This window comes from Zophobas morio, unplaced genomic scaffold (genome assembly GCF_036711695.1).
Source record: "Zophobas morio isolate AGI-343-1 ecotype UQ-CSIRO unplaced genomic scaffold, CSIRO_AGI_Zmor_V1 ptg000217l, whole genome shotgun sequence".
NCBI lineage: Eukaryota > Metazoa > Arthropoda > Insecta > Coleoptera > Tenebrionidae > Zophobas > Zophobas morio.
In genome coordinates, this window is record NW_026972321.1 from 18,026 (window position 1) to 45,556 (window position 27,531).

The following is a 27,531-nucleotide window of genomic DNA, read 5'->3' on the forward strand; positions in this document are numbered from 1 at the left end:
TTAACAACATTTATTGCTTTTTGGTGTCAGTAATTCTGGCTTTCTCGGCTTCATAGACACATCAATTTCCACGAAAAGTTCATCTTTCCACCTCCTTTCGCCCCGGCCGCAGCCACCCCCCGTCAAAAAACGACAAACAACAACCAAAAAAAACCTACACCTACTCCCCGCACCTCACCTAGTGCGCCACCGTAACGTCCTCGACCAGCCTATCCCAGTCGAACTCCGTCACCCCGCTGCGCCCCATCAGCTCCCCCAGGTGACTGTACCGCCTGTCGAAGTCCGCGTCCCTCGCCCTCAGCCTCTCGAACCGCTTCAGCAGCAACCCCTTCGCGAACTTGTACAGCTCGATGTCCAGGTTGTTCAGCGCCGCGATCTTCGCCGCCTGCGTCGCCGTCAGCGTCGGCATCGTCGAGCTCGACACCGTCGCGTTGTTCTGCTCGAAGGGCACCGCGAAGCGCAGGTTGAACGTCTCCTCGAAGATGTACTGCGACATCTTCTGGTGCTCCGTCAGGCCGAAGAACGCCAGCGACTCCAGGTTCTTCTTGGCGCTGATCAGCATCGTGCGCTCGCGGTCCGCCTTGCTCATGTAGGCCTTGTCGTAGCAGCCCACCAGCTCGAGGTCGGCGAGCATGCGCGTCTGCCGGTTGACGGCGAGGTTGCTGTCGCAGTCGATGAAGTCGTCGAGGCTGACGCCCTCCCAGTCCTGGCCGCGGTAGCAGGGGGGCAGCTCGGCGTCGGAGGCGGCGCGGCCGCGGCAGTAGTGGCGCGAGCCCTTCCACGTGGCGCCGCGCTGCACGTGCCGGAACTCGCTGAGGTAGCGCGCGACGGGCTCGCGCAGCAGGGTGATGTAGAAGTAGCGGCGCTTGACGACGTTGCCCTCGAGCTCGTCGAGCTTCTCGTCCACGCAGGAGGTGAGCTCGGTCCAGTCGGCGTGCAGGCCGCACTTCCAGCCGGTGGTGTAGCGGCTGAAGAGCCAGCTCTGGTTGGAGTGGGGGCGGAAGCAGTAGCAGCGCTTGCGCGTCAGCGGACAGGTGCACGGACGTTTCAGGTCGAGGTCGTGGACGAGGTGCTTACCGAAGGATGTGCCACCTGAAATGGATACACAAGTCTTGTACAGGATAGTTAAATATATTGGCGGTTTCTTGTTGGGAAAAGAAGACTTCTTATATTAAGAAAAAAAAAAAAAAATGGACAAAATATATGCCCCGCCCACCCACCCCTTCTCGATTGTGACGAATATTTTATTCATCGTGAGCTGAAGGGCGGAGTTTAGTTTTGCAAAATCCTCATTTCTCTACAAGAAATTACCATATGACATGTTTTTAAAGGGGTAGAATTTTTTAAAGAAATATTGCTGTTACAACTCAACTCCGCCCTTCGCTCTGTTTAGAAATGAAAAAGTGATCACAATTGAGACCGGGGCGGGTGGGTGGGGCTTAATCTTTGTTTTTTTTTTTAATATATAGAATTTTCTTTCAATAACAGGATAGTTAAATATATTGTCAGTTTCTTGTTGGGAAAAGAAGACTTCTCATATTAAGAAAAAAAAAAAATGGACAAAATATATGCCCCGCCCACCCACCCCTTCTCGATTGTGACGAATATTTTATTCATCGTGAGCTGAAGGGCGGAGTTTAGTTTGCAAAATCCTCATTTCTCTACAAGAAATTACCATATGACATATGTTTTTAAAGGGGTAGAATTTTTTAAAGAAATATTGCTGTTACAACTAAACTCCGCCCTTCGCTCTGTTTAGAAATGAAAAAGTGATCACAATTGAGACCGGGGCGGGTGGGTGGGGCTTAATCTTTGTTTTTTTTATACATATATAGAATTTTCTTTCAACAACAGGATACTTAAAAATGTTTTCAGTTTCTTGTTGGGAAAAGAAGACTTCTTATATTAAGAAAAAAAATGGACAAAATATATGCCCCTCCCACCCACCCCTTCTCGATTGTGATGAATATTTTATTCATCGTGAGCTGAAGGGCGGAGTTTAGTTTTGCAAAATCCTCATTTCTCTACAAGAATTTACCCTATGACATATGTTTTTAAAGGGGTAGAATTTTTTTAAGAAATATTGCTGTTACAATTAAACTCCGCCCTTCGCTCTGTTTAGAAATGAAAAAGTGATCACAATTGAGACCGGGGCGGGTGGGTGGGGCTTAATCTTTGTTTTTGTTTTTTTATACATATATAGAATTTTCTTTCAACAACAGGATACTTAAAAATGTTTTCAGTTTCTTGTTGGGAAAAGAAAACTTCGCATATTAAGAAAAAATGGACCAAATATAAGCCCCGCCCACCCACCCCTTCTCGATTGTGACGAATATTTTATTCATCGTGAGCTGAAGGGCGGAGTTTAGTTTTGCAAAATCCTCATTTCTCTACAAGAAATTACCATATGACACATGTTTTTAAAGGGGTAGAATTTTTTAAAGAAATATTGCTGTTACAACTCAACTCCGCCCTTCGCTCTGTTTAGAAATGAAAAAGTGATCACAATTGAGACCGGGGCGGGTGGGTGGGGCTTAATCTTTGTTTTTTTTTTTTAATATATAGAATTTTCTTTCAATAACAGGATAGTTAAATATATTGTCAGTTTCTTGTTGGGAAAAGAAGACTTCTCATATTAAGAAAAAAAAAAAAGACAAAATATATGCCCCGCCCACCCACCCCTTCTCGATTGTGACGAATATTTTATTCATCGTGAGCTGAAGGGCGGAGTTTAGTTTTGCAAAATCCTCATTTCTCTACAAGAAATTACCATATGACATATGTTTTTAAAGGGGTAGAATTTTTTTAAGAAATATTGCTGTTACAATTAAACTCCGCCCTTCGCTCTGTTTAGAAATGAAAGAGTGATCACAATTGAGACCGGGGCGGGTGGGTGGGGCTTAATCTTTGTTTTTGTTTTTTTATACATATATAGAATTTTCTTTCAACAACAGGATACTTAAAAATGTTTTCAGTTTCTTGTTGGGAAAAGAAAACTTCGCATATTAAGAAAAAATGGACCAAATATAAGCCCCGCCCACCCACCCCTTTTCAATTGTGACGAATATTTTATTCATCGTGAGCCGAAGGGCGGAGTTTATTTTTTCAAAATCCTCATTTCTCTACAAGAAATTACCATATGACATGTTTTTAAAGGGGTAGAATTTTTTAAAGAAATATTGCTGTTACAACTCAACTCCGCCCTTCGCTCTGTTTAGAAATGAAAGTGATCACAATTGAGACAGGGGCAGGTGGGTGGGGCTTAATCTTTGTTTTTTTTTTTAATATATAGAATTTTCTTTCAATAACAGGATAGTTAAATATATTGTCAGTTTCTTGTTGGGAAAAGAAGACTTCTCATATTAAGAAAAAAAAAAAATGGACAAAATATATGCCCCGCCCACCCACCCCTTCTCGATTGTGACGAATATTTTATTCATCGTGAGCTGAAGGGCGGAGTTTAGTTTGCAAAATCCTCATTTCTCTACAAGAAATTACCATATGACATATGTTTTTAAAGGGGTAGAATTTTTTAAAGAAATATTGCTGTTACAACTAAACTCCGCCCTTCGCTCTGTTTAGAAATGAAAAAGTGATCACAATTGAGACCGGGGCGGGTGGGTGGGGCTTAATCTTTGTTTTTTTTATACATATATAGAATTTTCTTTCAACAACAGGATACTTAAAAATGTTTTCAGTTTCTTGTTGGGAAAAGAAGACTTCTTATATTAAGAAAAAAAATGGACAAAATATATGCCCCTCCCACCCACCCCTTCTCGATTGTGATGAATATTTTATTCATCGTGAGCTGAAGGGCGGAGTTTAGTTTTGCAAAATCCTCATTTCTCTACAAGAATTTACCCTATGACATATGTTTTTAAAGGGGTAGAATTTTTTTAAGAAATATTGCTGTTACAATTAAACTCCGCCCTTCGCTCTGTTTAGAAATGAAAGAGTGATCACAATTGAGACCGGGGCGGGTGGGTGGGGCTTAATCTTTGTTTTTGTTTTTTTATACATATATAGAATTTTCTTTCAACAACAGGATACTTAAAAATGTTTTCAGTTTCTTGTTGGGAAAAGAAAACTTCGCATATTAAGAAAAAATGGACCAAATATAAGCCCCGCCCACCCACCCCTTCTCGATTGTGACGAATATTTTATTCATCGTGAGCTGAAGGGCGGAGCTTAGTTTTGCAAAATCCTCATTTCTCTACAAGAAATTACCATATGACACATGTTTTTAAAGGGGTAGAATTTTTTAAAGAAATATTGCTGTTACAACTCAACTCCGCCCTTCGCTCTGTTTAGAAATGAAAAAGTGATCACAATTGAGACCGGGGCGGGTGGGTGAGGCTTAATCTTTGTTTTTTTTTTTAATATATAGAATTTTCTTTCAATAACAGGATAGTTAAATATATTGTCAGTTTCTTGTTGGGAAAAGAAGACTTCTCATATTAAGAAAAAAAAAAATGGACAAAATATATGCCCCGCCCACCCACCCCTTCTCGATTGTGACGAATATTTTATTCATCGTGAGCTGAAGGGCGGAGCTTAGTTTTGCAAAATCCTCATTTCTCTACAAGAAATTACCATATGACACATGTTTTTAAAGGGGTAGAATTTTTTAAAGAAATATTGCTGTTACAACTCAACTCCGCCCTTCGCTCTGTTTAGAAATGAAAAAGTGATCACAATTGAGACCGGGGCGGGTGGGTGAGGCTTAATCTTTGTTTTTTTTTTTAATATATAGAATTTTCTTTCAATAACAGGATAGTTAAATATATTGTCAGTTTCTTGTTGGGAAAAGAAGACTTCTCATATTAAGAAAAAAAAAAAATGGACAAAATATATGCCCCGCCCACCCACCCCTTCTCGATTGTGACGAATATTTTATTCATCGTGAGCTGAAGGGCGGAGCTTAGTTTTGCAAAATCCTCATTTCTCTACAAGAAATTACCATATGACACATGTTTTTAAAGGGGTAGAATTTTTTAAAGAAATATTGCTGTTACAACTCAACTCCGCCCTTCGCTCTGTTTAGAAATGAAAAAGTGATCACAATTGAGACCGGGGCGGGTGGGTGAGGCTTAATCTTTGTTTTTTTTTTTAATATATAGAATTTTCTTTCAATAACAGGATAGTTAAATATATTGTCAGTTTCTTGTTGGGAAAAGAAGACTTCTCATATTAAGAAAAAAAAAAAATGGACAAAATATATGCCCCGCCCACCCACCCCTTCTCGATTGTGACGAATATTTTATTCATCGTGAGCCGAAGGGCGGAGTTTATTTTTTCAAAATCCTCATTTCTCTACAAGAAATTACCATATGACACATGTTTTTAGAGGGGTAGAATTTTTTTAAGAAATATTGCTGTTACAACTAAACTCCGCCCTTCGCTCTGTTTAGAAATGAAAAAGTGATCACAATTGAGACCGGGGCGGGTGGGTGGGGCTTAATCTTTGTTTTTTTTTATACATATATAGAATTTTCTTTCAACAACAGGATACTTAAAAATGTTTTCAGTTTCTTGTTGGGAAAAGAAGACTTCTCATATTAAGAAAAAAAAAAAATGGACAAAATATATGCCCCGCCCACCCACCCCTTCTCGATTGTGACGAATATTTTATTCATCGTGAGCTGAAGGGCGGAGTTTAGTTTTGCAAAATCCTCATTTCTCTACAAGAAATTACCATATGACATATGTTTTTAAAGGGGTAGAATTTTTTTAAGAAATATTGCTGTTACAATTAAACTCCGCCCTTCGCTCTGTTTAGAAATGAAAGAGTGATCACAATTGAGACCGGGGCGGGTGGGTGGGGCTTAATCTTTGTTTATTTTTTAATATAAAGTTTTCTTTCAACAACGGGATACTTAAAAATGTTTTCAGTTTCTTGTTGGGAAAAGAAAACTTCGCATATTAAGAAAAAATGGACCAAATATAAGCCCCGCCCACCCACCCCTTCTCGATTGTGACGAATATTTTATTCATCGTGAGCTGAAGGGCGGAGTTTAGTTTTGCAAAATCCTCATTTCTCTACAAGAAATTACCATATGACATATGTTTTTAAAGGGGTAGAATTTTTTAAAGAAATATTGCTGTTACAATTAAACTCCGCCCTTCGCTCTGTTTAGAAATGAAAAAGTGATCACAATTGAGACCGGGGCGGGTGGGTGGGGCTTAATCTTTGTTTTTGTTTTTTTATACATATATAGAATTTTCTTTCAACAACAGGATACTTAAAAATGTTTTCAGTTTCTTGTTGGGAAAAGAAGACTTCTTATATTAAGAAAAAAAATAGACAAAATATATGCCCCTCCCACCCACCCCTTCTCGATTGTGATGAATATTTTATTCATCGTGAGCTGAAGGGCGGAGTTTAGTTTTGCAAAATCCTCATTTCTCTACCAGAATTTACCCTATGATATATGTTTTTAAAGGGGTAGAATTTTTTAAAGAAATATTGATGTTACAATTAAACTCCGCCCTTCGCTCTGTTTAGAAATGAAAAAGTGATCACAATTGAGACCGGGGCGGGTGGGAGGGGCTTAATCTTTGTTTTTTTTTTATATATAGAATTTTCTTTCAATAACAGGATACTTAAAAATGTTTTCAGTGTCTTGTTGGGAAAAGAAGACATCGCATATTAAGAAAAAAATGGACCAAATATAAGCCCCGCCCACCCACCCCTTCTCAATTGTGACGAATATTTTATTCATCGTGAGCTGAAGGGCGGAGTTTAGTTATTATTTTACCTGTTTAACACTTCAATTATTATAGGGGTAATTATTTGATAAAAATAAAAAAGTTACTGTCAGTTCGAAGTACATACTTGTTGAAATCCATACATAACAATTGGTCTAAAGTTATTTGTAGAGAACCTCCCTCGCCTCCGAAGCACAAACACAGGCAAGTTCAGTCTCTTACATAAATGAATTATAAAAGATGATTCTGCATATTTTACTTTTTTCATGATAATACAACTATAATTTTATTAAAATGAGAAAAAAGTGGTTCGTTCCAGAATTTCAGGATAATCAGATGACCTTTTTTAATTTGGTCAGCAAAATTAATTGCTTCATTCATTAATTTTTTTAAACATCCTGTTACACAATTCTCACGTCAAAAGAGGAAAATTTAAAACGTCGACAAAAAAGGTGATAAAGCACGACTAAAATATGTACGTCAAAAAGTGAGAAGAAAAGCGGGGCCAAAAAAAGATTAAAAAAAAGATCCAAAAAAGGCAAATCAAAGCTATTAAAAAAAGGACTAAACGTGTAAAAAAACAGGTGTCAAAAAATAAAAATTTCGACAAAAAGACAACATTAAAAAAAAAAAAGAAAAAAATGTCTTCAAATAAAGCGCCAAAAAGTCACTAAGAAAAGGGGTTAAGAAAAAGTGGAAGAAAAAACGCGACCAAAAAAAAGAGACAAACAAATGAAGATAAAATTAAAATTAAAATAAGACCACAAAATGTGTTAAAAATGGGCAGACAAAAATTCGCTAAATGAGCCAAAAAAAAGGTAATTTAAAAAATACAATAAAAACGGGGGAAAAGGGTGTCAAAAAGCCGTTAAAAATGGGAACAAAAAAAAGGTGTTAAAAGGTCGGACAAAAACGCACAAAAAAACACAAGTGAGTAAAAAACTGTTGATGTCGACAAAAAGCCATTAAAAGAAGGAAAATTCAACAAAAATGTGATAAAACCCCGACAAAAAAATGTTGAAACTAAACAGCTTTAAAAATGCCAAAAAACACAAAAAAAGTAAATCTAAAATAAAAACGAGGACGAAAATAAGGTGAAAAAAGACGACAAAACCCCGTTAAAAATCAGAAAAAAAAAGCGTCAAAAATGTACAAAACGAATCAAAACGGGACAAAAAAGCGTTCATAGAGCGGACAAAAACGCGCCAAAAAAATGACAAAAAAAGATTAAAATATTTTCAAAAAACCAGACAACCAAGCCACTAAGAAAAGAGTACAAGAAAAAGGGCAACAAAAATAAGGAGAGAATAGGCACCAAAAAAAAAAGACGCAAAAAGAGACAAAAAAAGGGAGGCAAAAATAAAGTGAAAATAAAACGCCAAAAAACCGTTTAAAATGGGAAAAAAGCGCTAAAAAAAGAGCCAAAAGGGCAATTCCAAAAAGGCAATAAAAAGGTCGCAAAAGGCCGTCGAAATTGGAACAAAAAATGTGCAAAAAACGTGCAAAAAAAAAGCAAATTGAAAAAATTAAAAAATGGGCGGAAAATGCAGCAAAAAAGCAGACAAAAATGCCACTAAAAAGAAGGAAAAGGCAACAAAAATAAAGAAAAAAAAGGGAAGAAAAACGCAACCAAAACGACGCAAAAAAAAAGAATTAAAAAATGGAGACGAAAATAAAACGACAAAAATCTGTTAAAAATGACATGAAAAAGCCGCTAAAGAGCCAGAAAGAAATTAAAAAAAAAAAAAACAATAAAAATCGGGGGAAAAGGCGGCAAAAAGCCGATGAAAATGGGAAGAAAATACACGCAAAAAAAGTTGCAAAAAAACAAATTGATAAAATAAAAAAAAAAAAAAAAATGGGCGGAAAATGCATTAAACAAAATTCAAAATTAAATTGCAAAATGTTGTTTTATAATTGTAATTTTTTTTTCCGAAAATCTGGACGTTTCGGGTAAAAACTCAATTCGGAGTCGTAAACTACATATGTAGGACTATGTAATTTTATACAATTTAAAACCCATTTACTATATACAATTTTGAAGTGACGTCATCGCATTTGTGGTGGGGATTAGACAAATTTTGGTTAGCATTTTACCATCTGCATGATATTCCTAATATAAGTACAAAATTTCACAACAATCGGTCCAGTACTTTCGGAGATTATCTGTCTAATAAAAATCTGGGACGGCAGACGGACAGACGGACAGACAGACGGATAGACAGACGGAAATGGGAGACCTATTTCTTCGTCTTCTAGGGGTCATGAAAGATCAAGAAAACGTAAAAGTAGAGAGTCGGCCGACGGACTCGATTACAATACTTCCTTTGCTTACGCGCGGGAAGTAAAAATGGACAAAATATATGCCCCGCCCACCCACCCCTCCTCAATTGGGACGAATATTTTATTCATCGTGAGCTGAAGGGCGGAGTTTAATTTTGCAAAATCCTCATTTTTCTACAAAAAATTACCCTATGACATATGTTTTTAAAGGGGTAGAATTTTTTAAAGAAATATTGCTGTTACAATTAAACTCCGCCCTTCGCTCTGTTTAGAAACGAAAAAGTAATCACAATTGAGACCGGGGCGGGTGGGTGGGGCTTAATCTTTGTTTTTTTTTATATATAGAATTTTCTTTCAACAACAGGGTAGTTAATTATATTGTCGGTTTCTTGTCGGGAAAAGAAGACTTCGCATATTAAGAAAAATGGACCAAATATAAGCCCCGCCCACCCACCCCTTCTCAATTGTGACGAATGTTTTATGCATCATGAGCTGAAGGGTGGAGTTTAGTTATTATTTTAACTGTTTAAAACTTCAATTATTATAGGGGTAATTATTTGATAAAAATAAAAAAGTTACTGTCAGTTCCAAGCACATACTTGCTAAAATCCATACATGAAAATTGGTCCAAAGTTATTTATAGAGAACTTCCCTCGCCTCTGAAGTACGAACACAGGCAAGTTCAGTTTCTTAGATAAAACAATTAAAAAGATGATTCTATATATGTATGAATTTTACTTTTTTCAAGATAACACTATAACTATAATTTTATTAAAATGAAAAAAGTGATGTGTTTCAGAATTTCAGGAAAATTAGATGACCTTTTTAATTGAGTCAGCAAAATTAATTGCTTCATTCATTAATTTTTTTAAACATCCTGGTTACACAATTCTAAAAAACGTCAAGAGGAAAATTAACAACGTCGACAAAAAGGGTGATAAAAAAACACGACAAAAATATATACGTTAAAAAATGAACAGAAAAGAGGGGTCAAAAAAAGGCCCAAAAAGGCAAAAAATAAAATTTTCCACAAAAGACAACAAAAACAATATTAAAAAAAGAGGGACATGAAAAAGACAACAAAAATAAGGCGAAAAAAGAAAAGTGGAAATGAAAAACGAGAAAAAAAGTGCAAAAAAAACTACTTAAAAAATGCAATAAAAGAGGAGGACCAAAATGCACAAAAAAACAAAACAGGTGAAAAAAGCAACAAAAAGCCGTTCAAAAGAAAAGAAAAAATGCAAAAAAAACACAAAATACGCCAGAGAAAGGGACAAAAAAAATGAAGATAAAAATAAAATGAAAATAAGACCACAAAATGTACTAAAAATGGGAAGAAACAACGCAATAAAGACCCAAAAAAAGACAATAAAAACGGGGGAAAAACGTCAAAATGGGATCAAAAAGTGAAACATGGGTGGAAAAAGCAGCAAAAGTGTTAAAAAGTCTGACAAAAACGCACAAAAATGTGATTAAAAAACTGTTGATGTCGACAAAAAAATATTAAAAGAAGGAAAAGGCAACAAAACTGTGATAAAAACCCGACAAAAAAAAAGGTAAAAATAAACCACTTAAAAAATGCCAAAAACACAAAAAAGTAAATATGGTGAAAAAACACGACAAAAATCCGTTAAAAATGAGAAAAAAAAGCGTTTATAGGGCGGACAAAAACGCGCCAAGAACAGTGACAAAAAAAAAAGATTACAAGAAAAAGGCACCAAAAATAAGGAAAATAAAACGACAAAAATTCGTTAAAAATCGGAAGAAAAAACCCACAAAAGCTTAAAAAAGATGCTACAAAAAAAGAAGAAAATCGACAAAAAAATGGTGAAAATAAACTTAATAACTATTAAAAACGGGGACAGAAATAAGATGAAAAAAAGACGACAAAAATCTGTTAAAAAATGAGGAAAAAAAAACCGTAAAAAAATGCACAAAACGAGTCAAAAAGGGACAAAAAAAAAATGTTTTCAAAAAAATCAGCAAAAAAGCCACTAAGAAAAGAGTACAAGAAAAAGACAAGAAAAACAAGGAGAAAAAAAGGGGGGAAAAAACGCCACAAAAAAGAAAGGTAAAAATAAAACCACAAAAATCCGTCTAAAATGGGAAGAAAAAAGAACCAAAAGAGAAGTAAATTCAAAAAGGCGGCAAAAGGCTGTTGAACAAAAAATGCGCAAAAAAAGCAAATTGAAAAACCATGATGTCCACAAAAAATGGCACTAAAAAGAAGGAAAAGGTAACAAAAATAACGCCAAAGAAGACGAAAAAATGTGATAACGACGCAACAAAAAATATGAAAGTAAACGACTTAATAAAACAATAAAAAGGGGGAAATAGGCCTAAAAAACAAAAAAGTATAAAAAAATGCACAAAAAGAGTCAAGAAAGGACAAAAATGACGACAAAAAAGTGTCCATAGGGCGGACAAAAACGCACCAAAAAAGTGACCTAAAAAGAGATAAAAATGTTTTCAAAAAATACGACAAAATAGTCACTAACAAACGAGTACAAGAAAAAGACAACAAAAATAAGAAGAACAAAGGGAAGAAAGAAACCCAACAAAAAACACGCAAAAAAAGAACATAAAAAAAGGGAGACGAAAATAAAAATGGGAAGAAAGAAGGCGGCAAAAAGCCGATGAAAATGGGAAGAAAAATCGCACAAAAAAAGATCTTAAAAAAACAAATTGAAAAAAAATATGGGCGGAAAATGTAGCAAAAAAAAAACAAAAAGTGATTTCAAAGAAAAACGATGATGTCGACAAAAAATGCCACAAAAAGAAGGAAAACGCAACAAAAGATATGAAAATAAACGACTTAATAGCACGATAAAAAGAAGAAAAATAGGCAAAAAAAGCGCCAAAAAATGCATAGAGTCAAAAAAGAACGAAAATTACGACAAAAAAAGGGCATTGGGCGGACAAAAACGCGCCAAAGTGCCAAAAAAATATTTTCAAAAAATGGAGCAAAGTAGTCACTAAAAAAAGAGTATAAGAAAAAGGCAACAAAAGTAAGGAGAAAAAAAAAAAGACGCAAAAGAGACCAAAAAAGTGAGACAAAAATAAAGTGAAAATAAAACGACAAATATCCCTTAAAAATGGGATGAAAAAAAGTGCCAAAGAGCGAAAAAAAGAAACAAATTCAAAAAACCATAAAACCAAGGGGAAAAGGAGACAAAAACCCGATGAAAATGAGAAGAAAATACACGCAAAAAAAGTTGCAAAAAAGCAAATTGATAAAAAAAAAATACAGTAAAAAAAAACAAAAATTGATTTAAAAAAAAAGATGATGCCGACGAAAAATGCCACTAAAAAGAAGGAAAACGCAACCAAAATAACGTCACTATGAGAAAACAGTACAAGAAAAAAGCAACAAAAATAAGGAGAAAAATTGGTCTAAAGAGTTTAGACAGTACTTCCCTCGCTGTCGGAAACTTGACGACTGCATGCCTATTGTGTTTTTTTTTCTCATTACATTTTTGTAGTGGGAATTTAAAAAAAAATTGTGATGACGTCATCAACATTTTTGCAAGGACACGTATATCAGTTGGGATAGATGTAGTGTAATACTAAGAATAAAATTATTGTATTCCCAAATTTTCGGGAAAATGAATTGGGTCGTTCTGAATATTGATTTCTTATAATCAATAAAATAACGAAACAATTTACTCACGTATACGGCGCCGGTGTGTAATATCTAGAAAGCGGATTTCTGTCGGGCTAGGCAAGGCCAAACTCGGTACGGCTCGTACGGGATGCGAATTCACTCTGCTGTTAATTCCCGTTCTCATTTACTTAGCCGTTTGATTAATAAATCGTTAATTATATTTATGGAATTAGTACCGATTAAATTCAGTGATTATCTATCACCCGGCGATCCAGCACGTCCCCCCCTATAATCGTGACGTAGCCCGACAGAAATCCGCTGTCTAGTAATATGAGGGGCAACTAAAAATCGTTTATGTATAAACATTCTTAATTTAAGATGACAAGCGTAACAGCATACGTGAGAGTCAAACAGAGAAACTGTAAACAAAACGACCATCGGTTTTATTGCTTCGACTTCCGCTTATTATATAAAACATTGGGTTTTATTTTAATTCTTGACGGTGAAATTCACAATTGGTTGATTATGAACATGTCTATTCCACATTCGCGGAACCAAGTGAGCGCATAAAACAAATGCAGGTCTGTAATGTTAAAGTCGATGTAAATAAGCGTGCTACCCTTATGTTTCAACTGAGTTTTTCCTTTAACACATTTTGTGTCTACCAAATTGGGTTGATTGGGGTGTAATACTAATAATAAGTGTTGCCTTTAATTTAATCAGTAAAATAAATTGACTTCATTAATTTTTTTGAACCACCTCTTAAGAAAATCTAAAAAATATGAATGGAATGATAAATCACAAGTACAAACTCATCATAGTTTTTGCGTTTTAGATAGGATTTATTCAGCAAAATTTAAGGGTGACGTCATCAATTTTTTTAGGAGGGATGAACAAATACATTTTGAACAAAAGTTTACCATGCTTATAATAACTTTAAAATATTCCCAAGATTTCAAAGCATTCGGTTTTGTAATTCCTGATTAAATCGATAAAATAAATTCACGCCTTCATTAATTTTTTTGAGTCACCCTGCATATGCAAATCCAAAAATATGAATGGAATGATAAATCACAAGTACAGACTCATCATATTTTGTACATTTTAGATACGATTTATTCGGCAAACTTTTGAGCTGACGTCATCAGTTTTTTGTAGAAGATAACCAAATATATTTTGACTAAAAATTTATTATGCTCTTTATAACCTTAAAACATCTGCAAGATTTCAAAGCATTCGGTTTTGTAGTTCCTGATTAAATCAATAAAATAAATTTGCGCATTCATTAATTTTTTTGAGTCACCCTGTATATGCAAATCGAAAAAATTCGAATGGAATGATAAATCACAAGAAGAGACTCACCATATTTTGTACATTTTAGATAGGATTTATTCAGCAAAATTTTGTGGTGACGTCATAAATTTTTTAGGGGCGACGACCAAATACATTTTGATCAAAAATTTACCATGCTTATGATAATTTTAAAATATCTTCAAGATTTCGAAGCATTCGGTTTTGTAGTTCCTGAGTAAATCAGTAAAATAAATTTACGTTTTCATTTATTTTTTTGAATCACCCTGTATATGTAAATCCAAAAAATATGAATGGAGTGATAGATCACAAGTACAGACTGATCATATTTTGTACATTTTAGATATGATTTATTCGGCAAATTTTCGAGCTGACGTCATCAAGTTTTTGGAGGGGATAAGCAAATATATTTTGACTAAACATTTATTATGCTCTTTATAACCTTAAAACATCTGCAAGATGTCAGAGCATTCCGTTTTTTAGTTCCTGATTAAATCAATAAAATATATTTACGCATTCATTAATTTTTTTGAGTCACCCTGTATATGCAAATCCAAAAAATATGAATGGAGTGATAGATCACAAGTACAGACTCATCATATTTTGTACATTTTAGATATGATTTATTCCACAAACTTTTGAGCTGGCGTCATCAAGTTTTTGGAGGGGATAAGCAAATATTTTTTGACTAAAGATTTATGATGCTCTTTATAGCTTTAAAACATCTGCAACATTTCAAAGCATTCTGGTTAGCAGATTAAAAATTAAATTTCAAAATGTTGTTTTATAATTTTGATTTTTTTTCCAAAAATCTGGACGTTTCGGGTGAAAAGTCGATTCAGAGTCGTAAACTACATGTGTAGGACTATGTTATTTTATACAGTTGAAAACCCATTTACTATGTACAATTTTGAAGTGACGTCATCGCATTAGTGGTGGGGATCATTAGACAAATTTTGGTTAGCGTTTTACCATCTACATGATATTCTTAATATAAGTACAAAATTTCACAACAATCGGTCGAGTACTTTCGGAGATTATCTGTCTAATAAAAATCCGGGACAACAGACGGACAGACGGACGGACAGACGGACAGACAGACGGAAATGGGAGACCTATTTCTTCGTCTTCTAGGGGTCATGAAAGATCGAGAAAACGTAAAAGTAGAGAGTCGGCCGATGGACTCGATTACAATACTTCCTTTGCTTACGCTCGGGAAGTAAAAATGAAAACACGGTGGGCGGGGTTAAGTTTAACTTTTTTCTACAATCTTTTATTTACAGACAGTAACCCCGCCCGCCCTCCCTCTATTTTATTAGAATCTATTTTATTAGCGTAATTTGTCAAAATTAGGCTTTTTTAAAATCAAATTTTATGGGTATAATTTTTCAGAAAAGCAGTATTTGTTGGGCTGTTTTTCAGAAGCGAGGGAAGTTCTGTCGAAATAGCCTTCGACCAATTTTTTAGCCTATACATTGTAAATTGACAAATATAAACAATGTCTAGAAAAAGATTTCTATGAATATTTTAGTTGCCAATAATACATTGATAAATTAAAGATTTAAATTGTGACGTCGCGAATCGTGACGTCACGACATATTCAAACAAAGGAATAGCTTCTCGAACATTCCCGAACGTGTTGTTGCGTCAGCCAACCAGTATTTAACAATTTTTTTAGCCTGTACATTGTAAATTAACAAATATAAACAAACAATGTCTAAAAAGATTTATGTAAACATTTTAGTTGCCAATAATACATTGATAAATTAAAGATTTAAATTGTGACGTCGGGAATCCTGACGTCACGACATATTCAAACAAAGGAATAGCTTCTCGAACATTCCCGAACGTGTTGTTGCGTCAGCCAACCAGTATTTAACAATTTTTTTAGCCTGTACATTGTAAATTAACAAATATAAACAAACAATGTTTAAAAAGATTTATATAAACATTTCAGTTGCTAATAATACATTGATAAATTAAAGATTCATATTGTGACGTCGCGAATCGTGACGTCACGACGTATTCAGACAAAGGAATAGCTTCCCGAACATTCGCGAACGTCTTGTTGCGTCAGCCAACCGGTATATATACAGGTCGGCGGCCACTTTTGGGCAGTCTGAGTTGAACGTTCACCACGTGAAGACGTCTGTTCCGAATAAGGAAAGTAAGGAAACAATTTCGCAACTAAGTGGCGAATTTATTTATTTATTTATTTTTAAAATTATTCGTTGTGTATAATAACACATGGTGATAAATGACAGATTTACAATTATTAATGAAATCAACTCGTGCAAACGCTGCTAAGAAACTATCATGACACAATTAAATAATATTTAAACAATTCAATTTGTTTAAACATTGTTGAATTGCAATTTTCCGGGCAAAGTATGAAAAATAATTTTAGTAATCTCATGGTGACACACCATGACGTCACTGTCACGTGACCACTTGAGCAAAGGCACGGACTTCGGTCCGTTGTGTTCAGTTTTGATTTCGATCTGGTGGCAGCAACGTCGGAGCATTCGGAGCCCCGTTCTGGCGTAAAACTACCACGTTTTCGCGAATTTCTAATTGATTGATAATAAATATTAATGAAAATGTTCTGCATTAGCTCTGTGAACACGACACAAAGTGTGCATTTTTCCAAAAATTCCCAAAAACGGAGTAAATACGGTTGTAGTTTTAATTTATATATACTGTTTAAATATGATAAGTATTAATTAATATAATTAAAGCCGTTTTCCTACAAACGTGAACATATTAAAAACGTGCAATGTTCCGGTCAAAACATGAAAAATAATGTTTGCAATCTCATCGTGATGTTTGATGACATCACTGTCACGAGAGCCACCTGAACAAATATTGCGGTTTTCGGTTAGTTTTGATTTCGGTCTGGTGGCAGCAACATCTGAGCATTCGGAGCTCCGTTTTCGCTTAAAAGTAGCCCGTGTTCGCGAATTTCTAATTTATTGTTTTTCTCATGGCAAGACGCACTCCAGACCTCCTCGTATTGTTTGGTTCTTGCTGGGCAACAACAACGAGCGAGCACAGTCATCGCTCTTTGGTGGCAAACGTGGAGAAATTTGTATATTGTAACTTTTGTAATTGAACCATTTTGTACTGTATATTGCATGTGTTACTAACTTAACTTGGGTCTTGCCAATTTAGCTCCAGTGGTGCAAATGCTTTGTTTTCACGGTGCATTTGCTTGGGTTTTAATTTTGCAACAGTGCATTCTTTGGTTCCGAGACTGAATTCTCCATGTCGTCAGACGCTTTGGCCTGGGGGGGTTCTCTGGGCCCTTAGACGCTGGGTCATCATCCTAAAAGGATGAGGTTCATCATCCCAAAGGGATGAGGTCAGTCGGCCCTGTATCTATGCGGCTGCGTTCTCCCTTGGGCGTGTGAGCGCTGCGACCTATAGATTTCGTTTCGAGTTCCATCGGTGTGCTTGCTTGGGTATTCTTTTTGCAACAGTGCATTCTTTGGTTCCGAGTCTGAATTCTCCATGTCGTCAGACGCTTTGGTCTGGGGGGTTATGTTGGCCCTTAGACGCTGGGTCGCATCATCCGATAAGGATGAGGTCAGTCGGCCTTGGATTTATGCGGCTGCGTGCTCCCTTGGGCGTGTGAGCACTGCGACCAATAGATTTCGTCCCGAGTTCCATCGGTGTGCTTGCTTGGGTTTTCATTTTGCAACATTCTCAATTTTTGGTGCAATTTCTTCCGGTGATGAATTGGGTACTAACTTTGCATTTGTTTTGTATCTAAATTGTATCTGTATCTGTAGTGTATTCTGTATTGTAGCTAGATTGTAGGTACCTGTATTGTATTTCCGTTGTGTTGTACTGTATAACGTTCTATCCCTCATTAACAATTCCTAGCCCTCTCCTTTCCTAGCGAGACCTGCTCCAGACCTTCCCGTGGTTCTTGCTGAGCATCAACTATCGCGGACAGAAAATTGAAATTCAAAACCAGCAAAGTTTCACAAAAATCTTGAAAATCGCTTGTTGGTGGCCAACGTGGAGCAAAAGAGACTTTTGTAACTCAACTAACTTTGTTAACTTTGTATTCTTAAGGAAACAAAAATGTATTACATTTAATTTATTATTTATAAGGACAAATGTGAAGACAAGTTGTTAACAAATTTTTCCTTCATTTTCCTTTTTTTCCTCGGCAACTTCTACCTTTAATAGGAGTCGTTTCTTTGATAAGCGTCATCACTAAATCAGCAATGTTAGTGTTTTGTAACATTGCGTTGGCACTATTGATAAAAGATCTATGCTGCGATGTATCGGTGAAGTTGGTGGGCCAAAGCTATACATTTTCGGGATATAATTAAATAAAATTTAAACATAATGTTTAAATATGATAACTATTAATATGTGATAATTAAACTGAAAACCATTTTCCTAAGAATACGAGGTTAGCAAAAACAAATTAGTTTGTTTAAACGTTGTTAAATTAACCCCGAAAATGTACAATTTCTGAGCGAAAATATGAAAAATAATTTTTGCAATCTCATCGTGATGTAGGATGACGTCACTGTCACGTGACCTACCTGATAAAAGGTCACATTTTTCGGTCCTCTGAGTTTAGTTTTGATTCCGGTCTGGTAGCAACAACACTGGAGCTCCGTTTTGGCTTAAAAGTAGGGCTCTTTTCACGAATTTCTAATTTATTATTAATAAATATTAGTGAAAATGTGTTGTATTAGTACTGTAAACACGAACGAAATGGATATTTTTCCGAAAAGGACCGAAAACAGGGTAAGTACGACCTCAGTTTTAATTTATCGGATTCCGTGATTCGTTCACTCGACAATGTTTAAATTTCGGGAAAATTTTCGAAACGATTGAAGTTGGTTGATCAAAGCTATACATTTGCACGATATTAATTTATAAATTTTAAACATAATTAATATCACTTATAATGTTTAAATATGATAAGCATAAATAAATATGATAATTAAATCGAAACTCGTTGTCCTACAAGTCCGAAATTATTAAAAACGAATCAATTTGTTTAAAAATTGTTAAATTATCCCCGAAAATGTGCATTTTCCCGGCCAAAATATGAAAAATAATTCTTGCAATCTCATCGTGACGTACGATGACGTCACTGTCACCTGAGCTAGCTGTCCGAAGGTCACGTGTCGCGGTTCTTTGTGTTCACTATTAATTTCTGTTGGATGGCGGCAAGATTATCGCGTCGTTTTGGCGTAAAAGTGCGGCGTTTTAGCGAATTTCTACTTTATTATTAATAACTATTGCGGAAAATATGTCAAAATTTGGCCGAAAAGTGAAGAAGGGGAAATTGGAAAATTTTCAGGAAATGCGAATTTTTGAAAATTTCTAAAAATCTCGATATTTCAACGACCTATTCCGTAAAAACGGTTGCAGTTATCAAAGAAACGAGGCCGGAAGTGAGTTCTAGAGCTCGACATCTACAAGAAAATGTGTTTAGTTAAGTTTTGAAAATGTCAAAATTTGGCCGAAAAGTGAAGAAGGGGGGACCATTGGAAAATTTTCACTTAAAAAAAAGTTGTCTAAAAATTGCCAAAAAATTCAGGGACGTAGATATCGACAAGCTGATTCCAAAAATATAGCGTGTTGATGGTCACGGAGAAACATTTTCGAAAGAATCGGTTGGAAATGCGAATTTTTGAAAATTTCTAAAAATCTCGATATTTCAACGGCCGATTCCGGAAAAACGGTTACAGTTATCAAAGAAACGATTCCGGAAATGACTTCTAGAGCTCGAAATCTACAAGAAAATGTGTTTAGTTAAGTTTCGAAAATGTCAAAATTTGGCCGAAAAGTGAAGAAGGGGGGACCATTGGAAAATTTTCACTTAAAAAAAAGTTGTCTAAAAATTGCGAAAAAATTCAAGGACGTAGATCTCGACAAGCTGATTCCAAAAATATAGCATGTTGATGGTCACGGAGGAACATTTTCGGAAGAATCGACAGGAAATGCGAATTTTTGAAAATTTCTAAAAATCTCGATATTTCAACGGCCGATTCCGGAAAAACGGTTGCAGTTATCAAAGAAACGATTCCGGAAATGAGTTCTAGAGCTCGAAATCCACAAGAAAATGTGTTTAGTTAAGTTTCGAAAATGTCAAAATTTGGCCGAAAAGTGAAGAAGGGGGGACCATTGGAAAATTTTCACTTAAAAAAATTGGTCTAAAGAGTTTAGACAGTACTTCCCTTGCTGTCGGAAACGTGACGACTGCATGCCTATTATGTTTTTTTTTCGCAGTGGATTTCAAAGAATTCGGTTTTGTAGTTCCTGAGTAAATCAATAAAGTAAATTTACGCATTCATTAATTTTTTTGAGTCACCCTGTATATGCAAATCCAAAAAATATGAATGGAGTGATAGATCACAAGTACAGACTCATCATATTTTGTACATTTTAGATATGATTTATTCCACAAACTTTTGAGCTGACGTCATCAAGTTTTTGGAGGGGATAAGCAAATATTTTTTGACTAAAGATTTATGATGCTCTTTATAGCCTTAAAACATCTGCAACATTTCAAAGCATTCTGGTTAGCAGATTAAAAATTAAATTTCAAAATGTTGTTTTATAATTTTGATTTTTTTTCCAAAAAGCTGGACGTTTCGGGTAAAAACTGAATTCGGAGTCGTAAACTACATGTGTGGGACTATGTTATTTTATACAATTGAAAACCCATTTACTATGTACAATTTTGAAGTGACGTCATCGCATTAGTGGTGGGGATCATTAGACAAATTTTCGTTAGCGTTTTACCATCTACATGATATTCTTAATATAAGTACAAAATTTCACAACAATCGGTCGAGTACTTTCGGAGATTATCTGTCTAATAAAAATCCGGGACGGCAGACGGACAGACGGACAGACAGACGGAAATGGGAGACCTATTTCTTCGTCTTCTAGGGGTCATGAAAGATCGAGAAAACGTAAAAGTAGAGAGTCGGCCGACGGACTCGATTACAATACTTCCTTTGCTTACGCTCGGGAAGTAAAAATGGGAAGAAAATACGCCACAAAACGGACGCAAAAAGACAAAAAAGGGAGGTAAAAATAAAGTGAAAATAAAACTACAAAATCCGTTTAAAATGGGAAGAAAAAAAGCCATAAAAAGAGCCAAATGAGAAATACATTCAAAAAGTCGTTGAAATTGGAACGAAAAATGCGTAAAAACTATCAAAAAAAAAGCAAATTGGAAATGCCACCAAAAACAAGGAAAAGGTAACAAAAATGACGGCAAAAAGACGAAAAAATGCGATAAAAACGCAACATAAAATATGAAAATAAACGACTTAATAAAACGAAAAATTAAAAGATAAAATATGCAAAAAAAAAACAAAATAGCGTAAAAAATGCACAAAAAGAGTCAAAAAGGACAAAAATGACGACAAAAAAGGCTTTCATTGGGCGGACAAAAACGCATAAAAAGTGACAAAAGTGACCAAAAAAAAGATAAAAAATGTTTTCAAAAAATACAACAAAATAGTCACTAAGAAACGAGTACAAGAAAAATGTAACAAAAATAAGGAAAAAAAAGTGAAGAAGAAACGCAACGAAAAAGACGCAAAAAAGAGATTAAAAAAAGCAGACGAAAACAAAGCGAAAATAAGTGAAAATAAAACGAGAAAAATCCGTTAAAAACAGGTTTGGAAAAAAATCGGATTAAAAAAAAACACGATTTTTTTTTATTTTTCTGTCTTTGTTTTTTTTTTAGTTTTTCGATTACCCATACTAATTCAAATTTTAAAAGTAGTAAGAAAAAAAATCAAAAATTATGTGACTTAAGCTTGAACTTTTAATTTATTTTTATTTAGTTTTTAAAAGCTTTATATTTGATTTAGTACAACAACTATATTCAAAAAATAATAAAAATAGGGGGAAAATGCGGCAAAAAGCCAATGAAAATGCGCAAAAAAGCAAATTGATAAAATAAAAAAATGGGCGGAAAATGCAGCAAAAAAAACAAAAAGCACTTAAAAAAAAAGATGAAGTAGAAAGTGAAAATAAAACGACAAATATCCGTTAAAAAAGGGAAGAAAAAAGTGCCAAAGAGTGAAAAAAAGAAACAAATTCAAAAAACCATAAAAATAGGGGGGAAAGGAGACAAAAACCCGATGAAAATGGGAAGAAAATACACGCAAAGAAAGTTGCAAAAAAGCAAATTGATAAAAAAAAAATGGGCGGAAAATGCAGCAAAGAACAAAAAGTGATTAAAAAAAGATGATGTCGACAAAAATACCACTAAAAAGAAGGAAAACGCAACAAAAATAACGTTAGACGAAAAAGTTGTGATAAACACGCAACAAAAAATATGAAAATAACGATAAAAAGAAGCAAAATATGCAAAAAAAAAAACGTAAAAAATGCACCAAAAGACTCAAAAAGGGACAAAATGACAAAAAAAGGAGTTCATAGGGTGGACAAAAACGCACCAAAAAAATGTTTCAACAAAAAAGACGCAAAAAAAGAAATTAAAAAAGAGAGACGAAAATAAAGTAAAAATAAAACGTTAAAAATCCGTTAAAAATGGGAAGAAAAAAGGTGCTAAAGAGCCAAAAAAAAGACAACAAATTCAAAAAATAATAAAAATAGGGGGAAAAGGCGACAAAAAGCCGATGAAAATGGGAAGATAATATGTACACGCAAAAAAAAGTTGCAAAAAAGCAAATTGATAAAATAAACAAAAAAATGGGCGGAAAATGGGCACAAAAACAGTGATTTAAAAAAAACGTCGACAAAAAATGCCAGTAAAAACACCAAAAAAGACGAAAAAATTGTCTTAAAAACGCAACAAAAATAGAAAAATAAACGACTTAATAACACGATGAAAAGAAGGAAAATATAACAAAAAGAGCAAAACAAAAAAGCGTCAAAAGTGCACAAAAAAAAGTCAAAAATGGGCAAATATGACGACAAAAAAAGCGTTCATGGGGCGGACAAAAACTCGCCAAAAAGTGACAAAAAAATGTTTTCAAAAATACATCAAAACAGTCACTAAGAAAATAGTACAAGAAAAAGACAACAAAAATAAGGAGGAAAAAATAAAGTGAAAATAAAACGACAAAATCCCTTTAAAATGGAAAAAAAGCGCTAAAAAGAGCCAAAAGAGAAATAAATTCAAAAAGGCAATAAAAATGCGGCGTAAGTTCGTTGAAATTGTAACAAAAAATGTGGAAAAAACATCCAGAAAAAGAAAATTAAAAAAATAAAAAAAAATGGGCGGAAAATTCAGCAAAAAAAGGCGGACAAAAATGAACAAAAAATAATAACAAATAAGAAAAAGGCAAAAAAACGCCAAAAAGGCGGAAAAATAACGTGATGAAAACGCAACAAAAAAATTGAAAATAAACGACTTAATAAAACGATAAAAAGAGGGAAAACATGCCAAAAAAACAAACAAAACAAAAAAGCGTCAAAACATGCACAAAGAGTCAAAAAAAGGACAAAACTGACGACAAAAAAAGGCGTTCATAGGGCGGACAAAAACGCATAAAAAGTGACAAAAGTGACCAAAAAAAGATAAAAAATGTTTTCAAAAAATACGACAAAATAGTCACTAAGAAACGAATACAAGAAAAATGTAACAAAAATAAGGAAAAAAAAGACGCAAAAAAAGAGAAATTAAAAAAAGCAGACGAAAATAAAGTGAAAATAAAACGAGGAAAATCCGTTTAAAAACAAAAACCACGATTTTTTGGTTTTTTATTTTTCTGTTCTTTTTAATTGTTTTTGATTGGTCGATTTTTCTTTGATTTTTTTTTCATTTTCTGCGTATTTTCAAGCATTCACAAATCACAAATATGCGGCGAAAAAACCGTGCTAGAGCCAAAAAAAGAGAAATATTCAAAAAATAATAAAAACGGGCGGAAAATGCACCAAAAAAAAAAACAAAAAGTAATAAAAAAAAAAGATGAAGTCGACAAAAAATGTCACTAAAAACAAGGAAAACGCAACAAAAATAACGCCAAAAAATATGAAAAAAATGCGCAACAAAAAATACGAAAATAAACTACTTGATAACACGATAAAAAGAAGAAACATATGACACAAAAACAAAACAAGAAAGCGAAATAAATGCACAAAGAGAGTCAAAAAGGGGCAAAAATGACGAAAAAAAGCGTTCATAGGGCAGACAAAAATGCGCCAAAACGCGAAAAAACAAAATGTTTTCAAAAATACATCAAAATAGTCACTAAGAAAACAGTAGAAGAAAAAGGCAACAAAAATAAGGAGAAAAAAGGGTAGAAAAAAAAACTCACGAAAAAAGACGCAAAAGAGACCAAAAAAAAAGGAGACAAAAATAAAGTGAAAATAAAACGACAAAAAAATGGGAAGAAAAAACTGTCGTTGAAAATGGGAAGAAAAACGCACACAAAAAATAAAAAAAAGGCAAATTGAAAAAAAAAGCGTAAAATGTAGCAAAAAAAAGTGTTGAAAAGGCGGACAAAAATGCACCCAAAAAAGTGATTTAAGCCGATGATGTCGACAAAAACTGCCACTATAAGGAAGGAAAATGGAACAAAAATAACGCTAAAAAAGACGAACAAAATGTGATAAAAACACAACAGAAAATATGAAAATAAACGACTTAATAAAACGATAAAGACGGAAAAAAATGCACAAAGAGTCAAAAAAGAACAAAAATAACGACAAAAAAGCGTTCATAGGGCAGACAAAAACGTATAAAAAGTGACAAAAGTGACCAAAAAAGAGATAAAAAATATTTTCAAAAAATACGACAAAATAGTCACTAAGAAACGAATACAAGAAAAACGCAACAAAAATAAGGAACAAAAGTGCAGAAAAAACGCAACGAAAAAGACAGAAAAAAGAGATTAAAAAAGGAGACGATATAAAGTGTAAATAAAACGATAAAAATCCGTTAAAAATGAGGAAAAAAAGGTGCTAAATAGCCAAAAAAGGGAAACATTCAAAAATCAATAAAAATAGGGGGAAAATGCAGCAAAAAGCTAATGAAAATGGAAAGAAAAAACGCGCAAAAAAGTAAATTGATAAAATAAAAAAATGTGAAAAAAAAAGTGATAGAAACGCAACAAAAAATACGAAAATAAACTACTTGATAACACGATAAAAAGAAGAAACATGACACACAAACAAAACAAAAAACCCATATAAATGCACAAAGAGAGTCAAAAAGGGACAAAAATGACGACAAAAAAGCGTTCATTGGGCAGACAAAAATGAGTCAAAACGCGAAAAAACAAAATGTTTTCAAAAAATACATTAAAATAGTCACTAAGAAAACAGTACAGGAAAAAGGCAACAAAAATAAGGGAAAAAAAAGGGTAGTAAAAAAAGGCAAGAAAAAAGACTAAAACAAAGGGAGACAAAAATAAAGTGAAAATAAAACGACAAAAAAATTGGAAGAAAAACGCACACAAAAAATGAAAAAAAGGCAAATTGAAAAAAAAGAGCGTAAAATGTAGCAAAAGTGTTAAAAATGCGGACAAAAATGCATCTAAAAAAGTGATTTAAAACTGCCACTAAAAAGAAGGAAAATGCAACAAAAATAACGCTAAAAATGTGATAAAAACGCAACAAAAAGTGTGATAATAAACGACAAAATAATTGAAACTAATGAAAAAGACTATACAAATCAGTTAAAAATGAGAGAAAAAAAAGCGTCAAAAAATAGACAAAGAACCAAATAAACCAGTCATAAACAGAGAAACATATTATCCTATGAATTTTAAGCAAGATTTAGACAAGAACATTTTAGGAAGAAATTTTTAAAAGGTATGAATAGACGAATTCTGGTTACTGAATTACCACGTTAAATTGCAAAATTTCATCGCACAATTTTGATTTTTTTTTTAATCTGGATGCATAAGGTTAAAAACAGGGATAAAAAATCACACTTTTTGGCATTCTAGAAAACAGGAAACGACGAGAAAATATGAAATTAGATTCGGAAAACACAAAGAATCCTACTTATTCGTGTTAACGGCTTAACCAGCTTAAACAGACTGGAAAACCTTTATTAATCACTAACTTGAATAAATAAAATTTCAATTCAGACTTCGGGTTCAAAATTCCGTAAACCAGCGCTCTCGACTTTGGTAAAAACATGCCAAATACCAAACATCAGATTTTTAATTTATTAATTAAACTTAAATTGTATATAATACACTGCAAAGGTGTTGTTAGAAAAGCTCCAGAATTTATGATTAAAATATTTACACACTTCTTTGAAGTAAATTTTATGAAAATAAAATCATATCTCCTTCGCACAAATTTTGAATGTAACCCAAAATAAACTTCTCCGACCCGGATAAATACGAAATCTTTTAAAATGAGGTGGAGTAATTCCCAGTGATTACTTTTTGTGAAATGCTAAAAGTAGCTAGAAAAGAGCAAACGTAAACACAATCAGTAAAATCCAAAATTGAAGATAAATTATATCAGTGTAAACAATCTACAAAAAAATATGTTTAAACATTTTTGGTTTTCATTCAAAAAGTATAAATCAAGCCAGACATTAAATATTTAACTTTTTTTCCTGATAAAGCAAACAGTAAAAATTCTGCGAAAATCGCACGTCACTTTAATAATGATATCACAAATATGTAAAAAGATATCTCTATTTGGACGTTCCTTATTTGCACAATTAATGACAAGGTCGCAATATTTTTATCTGAAATGACAATTTCAACAATTGATAAACTAGTCAAACACGCGAATAAATTAACTGTTTCCGCAGCCACGAAACGTGTGGGAGCCGCAGAAAATTAAAAAAAAAAAAACGCTCACACTTTACTGACGTGAGAGTTTTATCAAGGCGATTGGACACTACTTCCTGTGAATATCAACAAGTTAGAGATCTATCTATACTATTATTGTTGTGGCTAGTGAAAATAATATTTCCGGTGACGACTGAGCAGAATAACAAACGTTATGATTTTTAAAAATATTAATATTAATCCAGTGCTGCCAATAAAAAAAAAGGGGGAGTTCAATGGCTTGTCATAAACTAGTCCAAAGTGAACCCAACATAAATAAACGATAAAATATCATAAACAAGAGAAGAGGTCTGCAGTCATAAAACCACCCCATTCTGTTTACGTCTTGGAGTTGTCTTTGTTTATTTCACTCACCAGTTTTCTGCATGTGGAGGAAAACCATGACATCGTGCGAGTCCATGTCAAAGGAAAAATCGTCGTTTAACATATCGTCGTAGCTTAAACCTACTTTGCTATTCGCTTGAGCTAAGGGCTTCCCCATACTATCTTCTAATGATATGGATGCTTCTTTGTTGCTAAGGGCACATACCTGGAAGAACTCAGCAGTCGGTCATCACTCTCATGAATGAAAACGTTACGTACTTTGTCTGGACAGAAGTAGCCGAGGCCCACGATGCCAAACAGGGCGAGGGCCACGCAGAAATACCCTATCCGTCTTAACCTGGAAGATTTTGGCTCCATTTGCTTAATCTCATACACACCATTCGGCAGCAGCAGTGCTATGTCGCTGTCAATTACTTGCACCGACACGCTCTTCAAATTCTTCATTATTCATCGCATATCGACACAGGATTTGAATTAATTATAAATTTTTAACATTTCGCGGAGCACAACACGCAG

At 34.2% G+C, this 27,531-nt stretch overlaps 1 protein-coding gene across 1 annotated transcript; it reads right to left on the reverse strand.

Annotated features, from left to right (window-relative positions):
• Window positions 1-39: 39 nt before the first annotated feature.
• On the reverse strand, window positions 40-27,531 carry LOC135146252 (heparan-sulfate 6-O-sulfotransferase 2-like). The gene is made up of 3 exons (XM_064078412.1): window positions 27,274-27,531; window positions 27,046-27,220; window positions 40-1,092 (listed from the first exon to the last, which is right to left on the reverse strand). Exons 1-3 carry the CDS (start codon window positions 27,457-27,459, stop codon window positions 179-181), a joined length of 1,275 nt encoding a protein of 424 aa, XP_063934482.1. The 5' UTR covers window positions 27,460-27,531; the 3' UTR covers window positions 40-178.

Bases quoted from the DNA above. Each gene is read 5' to 3' on its own strand.
- LOC135146252 (XM_064078412.1), bottom strand. From the start codon at position 27,459: ATGAAGAATTTGAAGAGCGTGTCGGTGCAAGTAATTGACAGCGACATA. The intron at 27,221-27,273 runs GTACGTAACGTT...GAGTTCTTCCAG, and splicing joins GCTACTTCTGTCCAGACAAA to GTATGTGCCCTTAGCAACAA. The intron at 1,093-27,045 runs GTGAGTGAAATA...TATCCATTTCAG, and splicing joins CCTCCACATGCAGAAAACTG to GTGGCACATCCTTCGGTAAG.